Source organism: Lupinus angustifolius, chromosome LG17, assembly GCF_001865875.1.
Source record: "Lupinus angustifolius cultivar Tanjil chromosome LG17, LupAngTanjil_v1.0, whole genome shotgun sequence".
NCBI classification, from domain to species: Eukaryota; Viridiplantae; Streptophyta; class Magnoliopsida; order Fabales; family Fabaceae; genus Lupinus; species Lupinus angustifolius.
This window is the reverse complement of record NC_032025.1, coordinates 1,660,715-1,666,333: the sequence shown is the minus strand read 5'-3', so window position 1 is coordinate 1,666,333 and position 5,619 is coordinate 1,660,715. Positions and strand designations below refer to the sequence as shown.

At 32.4% G+C, this 5,619-nt stretch overlaps 1 protein-coding gene across 1 annotated transcript; it reads left to right on the top strand.

Moving 5' to 3' along the window:
* LOC109331113 (protein RADIALIS-like 3) lies at nucleotides 1-847 on the top strand. The gene is given in 4 exon segments (XM_019565414.1): nucleotides 1-131; nucleotides 134-329; nucleotides 714-733; nucleotides 736-847. Coding segments are annotated over 4 exon segments (324 nt in total). The 5' UTR covers nucleotides 1-79; the 3' UTR covers nucleotides 792-847.

The window sequence follows — 5,619 nt, the reverse complement described above, 5'->3', positions numbered from 1 at the left end:
TCCTAATTTAGTGAGTAGTTGCTCATCACAGCATAACTTTATTTCTTCCTATCTGATAGCCTCCTCTGATTTTATTGCAATGGCATCCAACACTGTTACTTCTTCTCCTAATTGGACAAGCAAGAAAAACAAAATGAAAAAGCATTGGTAATATATGATAAGGAAACACCAGATCGTTGGTACAACATAGCTATGTTTGTTGGAGGCACAACTGAAGTGGAAATCAAGAGACGATATGAAATGCTTGTGGAAGAAATCGAAAACATCGTGTCAGGAAAGGTTCCTCTCCCTTCTTACAGGATAAATGACATTAGCATTGCAGAGAAGAGGTAATAAACATGATTCTTCCATTGACAACATTGTATGAAACTTTCCAAATAAAAAAAAATAAAAACAATATGAAACTATTACTTTCTGTGAAGTATGAGTTTATTGATTACTGTTATACCACACTTTTTAAAAACTTCTTTTCTTTTTCAGTGTAATCTTAAAACTCTTTTTGAATCTTCCAGTTCTACAAATACCCATCTATAAATTTATGCCTGAAGGACTAACTTTTCCACCCATCATCATTTGTACTTTTAAATGGAGTAATGATCAATTTATTTCATGGTGATGTTTAATAAGTACACCATCCTAAGAAGAGAAAAAGCAAGACCAGTGGATAATATTTCCTGTTATTTTGCTATTTCTAATTTTTCTGGTATATGCAGGCTGAGGGATTTACAACTCTATTGAGGAAGGACCTTAGAAGCAAAGAGAAACAACATTTTTCGAGAAGCCATTTTTAGAATTTTGAGTATCAATGAACTATCAGTGACTGTGTATGTAATAAATACTATTCACTAATGTTTTGGATCACCTCTTTTTGTTATAAAGAGTGGGGGAAAAGGTTAATCAAGCATTACTGCAACATCTTATTTTGACAATTTGAGCATTTAGTATACGATAATTCATAAGGACTGAAATTCTACACTAGCTAAATGTTGAGAACAGAGGAAGTTATTGTTGACTTCAGTTTAAGATGATAGCTACAGAGTACAGAGCCACAAAATCAATTGTAAAGGAAAATCACACTTGACTAGAAGTTTTGAGCATTAAGAAAGAGTAAACAAGTATAGCCAAGTGATAGAACTGTTAGTTACTAGATGCAACTTAGCAGTGAAAGGTAAATCCTCACAAAACTGCATTTCAGATGCATATTAAAAACCAAGATATTATGTTCATAAGAAAACATTATTAAATTAAATATCAGTATAAGTTTAGGTACAACAAAAGGGTATTTCTTTTAGAACGTAACACAGCATTTCAATCATTCCTTTGACAAATTTGTATACATAAATAATATACCATAAAAAGTACATAGAATATACCATACTACATCAACTTTATCAAAAAGAATCAAGACCTCCTACATCCTATTTAAGCTGCCGAGCTGTGTTGGTGGAAAAGAAAATACATATACCAATCTACAAAATTTCATCTTTAAATATAAATACATAATCATAATTGTAGCCTTATTCTTTTTATTCACTTGAGCTTATACAAAATCTTTCCAATTTTTTTATACTAGACTAATGTCTCTAACAACTTTTGGTTTTACCCTACTAGAACATGAGGCTAAGGAAGAATCCACATACTACTAAATGGGGTTAATTGATGTGACATGTTTAATTTTTTAAAACAAAGTTGTGGACTTAGTTGTTATATGATGATAATTTATTATTTTAACCCATACACATTTGTATTTATATGTTGGTTTTGTCCCACTTTTTGTAGTTGTGGGTTATCTTCGCCCTAATATTTGAAGTTCAGGCTTTAGTCACTGCATGAGGCAATGTAGGTAATTAAATAAAGCAAGCAAGATAATATCTATCAATTATCTATGATTAAGAAGATATCTAGATAATATTTAGATATTGAAAGAATGTCTCAAATGTACTTTAAATTAGTTTAAAGTAGTTAAGAATGTCGTCTTTTATGATTTATTTTATCATATAAATAAGAGTTACAATTAGATGTTTTCTATCACATTAATATCAATATAGCAGTGATATTAGATGTTTTCTATCACTATTGCCTCTATATCAATTTCAATTAATATATTGAGTTGTTTCTCTTTCTCTCTTATTGTTTCCTGCATGTGAGTTTGTAGTTCAAGTAATTAGTGAATTCATGTGCAACATCACTTAGAGTAAAAATAGATTCTGGGTGATTTCAACATGGATGTGATTTCAAAATCCTTAATAATTGTAGTTTCAAGGCCGATAGCTTCATTGAAAAATATTTGTATCCGAAGAAAAAAGTAGATTTTGAAAGTTAATTAGCAGTACCAGATGTGTCAATCGAATATATTCAAAATGATTGGAATAAGGCACTTGGAAGACCAAACTCAGCAATAGTAGAGAAGTAGAGTATAGACTTTAATCTCGTGATCACCTGAAAAGAGATTCAAATCAAGATTATATAACACAGTACATAGGATCCAACGCTTCATTCTTTGGTAACTTGATAGTTAGCACATCCACCACCATCGCCAATAGTTAATTATTGCTTCACCAGGTTTTAAATCTTCTTTTTCTTTTTGTCCTAATGAACTCCTTTGATTATTTTTAACACAATTACTCCAAACATGTACGACAAATCACAATAATAATAAATAAGTAACGAAAAGATAAAGAGATGTTCTTTTAAGAAGGCGCATAAAATATATATAGTGGATGGATTTAAGACCAACCTTTGACCAAAAAAGGTTAGACCAGCATAGAGGAGACAATTAGAGGTTACGGAGTGTAGTCTCAAATATTGATACTGACAAGAAGTTAACTTTTCTTAGATGGGACAGCTTATCAGGGTTTCGATTCCTACAATACATTCTACTTTTCTACTTTAATTTGTGCTTCCTTCTTTTCCTTAATCCTATTCAAATTCCATTTATTCAATGTTTATACTTACTCTCAAAGAAACCTTACCTAGCTATGCCAAAGAAGATTCAGTCAACCATAAAATCACTAGTGAATGGACCAATCCAATCTCTAACGAAAAGGTCTCAACCTCTCTGATCTCGATTGGATTAAATCAAATGGAACCCACAAAGATAAAAGTAAAAATATCTCAAACCCCTAAGTATGAGGGGGACAAACATTCCAGTTGTATCTTGTTGCTTTTGAGGAATGCAAATTTATTCGTTCCCGAAGTTTATTTTACAATAATTGCGAATTTAATTTTTATATGAATATGCTATACTATAATGTATGATTTGTATCAATAGGTACTACCAGTACTATATAATACTATACAATATTCAAATAAAATATGGAAGTGTGGCTCCAGGCATCGTTGAACACATTTGCATGCATGCAATGCAAGAACATCTCTTACACGATACCCACTTGGCATCTTGGTTGATGATATTATTTAGTATTATCATTGAATTGATTAATTTTAGGATTAGGCATTAGATACCATTTTGCCAATTACTAAGGCTTTTATAGTTTTATTAGTATTTGGTCCATACATTGGGAAAGTGGAACACTATGGCAAGTGAGTCCCACCAAATCCAACGAGCCATGTAACATCATGATTAACGAAGAGACTGTGCAAATCTGAGGTTGTGCGACGGTGACTAGTACAGCGATCACACTCTCACGCTCTCTCAATTGGGTTTGATTTGAATCAACGAATGGAACGTGGGTGGACGAGATTTTATTGGTTAAGCAAATCTAAGAGTTTCTCTACTTGAGATTGTACTAATAATGAATGACTTGGGAATTTGTTTCCTATATTCATTTCAATTAATTACTATATATTAGTAATTCTCTCTAATATCTATAATACAAGCGCAATGTGATTGGAGGTGTGTGATATTGACGTAATGAAATGTCGCGTGAAGAGTTAAGAGAAAATGTGTGTTTGTAATTGTAGTAGTAGATGACAACGTAATAACATTATGCGTGTTGGGGTAACGAGAGTTTTGGGTTGTAGTAGTACGGAGGAGTTTACGAAGAGAATAGTAGAGAGCATCTTTTGGAATGTCCAACTCTGCTTCATCAATCTCAATGTCCGTCAATGTTTTTTAATCTTAGATCGAATTAGATTTAATCTCCTGACACTCTTCATTAGAAAACTACATAGTAAATACATGAGCGTTTTGATTATTTCAATGTATCATTTATCTATCCAAGTTATCCAGTACTCAGGTTAATATAACTTTTTCTCTCTCTCTTTTAAGGTATTGTTTCTATGCTTGACCCAAAGAATCGTGAATTTAGTGGGTTAGACAAACACGGTAAGCCATGTATGAAGCAAGATTGCTTTAATGATTGCAGAATATCTCATTTGCGATACCCTTTATCTCTTTCTCTCCCTCCTTTATCTTTATCTTGTTGTGATCTAAAATCGAATAAAAAAGCTAAGGGATGTTCTCTTCTACTACAACTACTAATACTGTTCTAGCATAAGCAACCTGCTCCTAAAAAGCAATGTAGTGATGAAGTTTAGATTCGGTGCATGAGGTTACTATCATGACAAGTTTGGCTTTGTATTGGAATCACGTGATTACCACGGTACGGCCAGCCACAATTGGTGGAAGCTCAGCTCCAAAAACTGGTTGTTGTTGCTGCAGATTTGATGGATTGGACGCCGGATGTTTGGAGAGTAGTCATTGTTCCATTGAAATTACTCTTGCATCATCACATATTGACGGAGACACTAGCCACCACTAATTTCTACATATCCCTCCCTCATCAATGTACGTGACACCCGAAAACATAATCCTAAGTATACATAGTTTTATTATGGGGAAACTAACTTTCACCTCCTCATTTAAGTACTCTTTATACAATTAAGTAGATCTTACACCAAGAAATTGAAAAGGAATAAAGTGAAAAAACATGACTTGGAATAGATGTGGAATATTTAAAACTCACTTCCGTACTTAAATTTTTTTGTACTGTTAAATATATTAATTTATCTTACAGGTAAGGAACTAATCGTGTTTAGAGTGTTGTTCATAAAAATCAAACTCGTATTGATTTAATTGCACAGTTAAAAAAACTAATTGGGACTAAAACTTTTCCATCATATCTATTTATTGTTTAGTCAAATCTAATTATAATTACAAGATCAATAAATATTAATCTAGTTGTGTAAGACTCTTTTGAATCTTTAAGTATATCAAAATGTTAATTATTCAATTCTTGTAAAAAAAATATTTGTTGAGACAGTTAGACAAACAAAATAAAAATAATTCCTTAGCAATGAATATTTTTATTATAATAAAAAATAATTTAGGTACTAGGATTAGAGCGTGGAGTAAAGAAAAGAGATGGGAGAGTGAGAGACTATTCCATTTCCCTATTGCGAAGGATGTGAGTGGCAAAGATACGGATACTGCGAGAGCATTGTGATGAATTGGGTTTGAGTTGAGAGATATATTCACTATTAAAGCCTCGTGATCGGAGAAGACTGATCCATAGATTCACGTGGCCTCTTTTGACTACCTCAATTACCAATAAAACATTTTCTTTTGCCTATATATACAAAGTCACAAACACTGCCATTCTTATATATTAACTCAAACACTCCCCTTCTACCCTCTCTGCCAACACCACCTACACT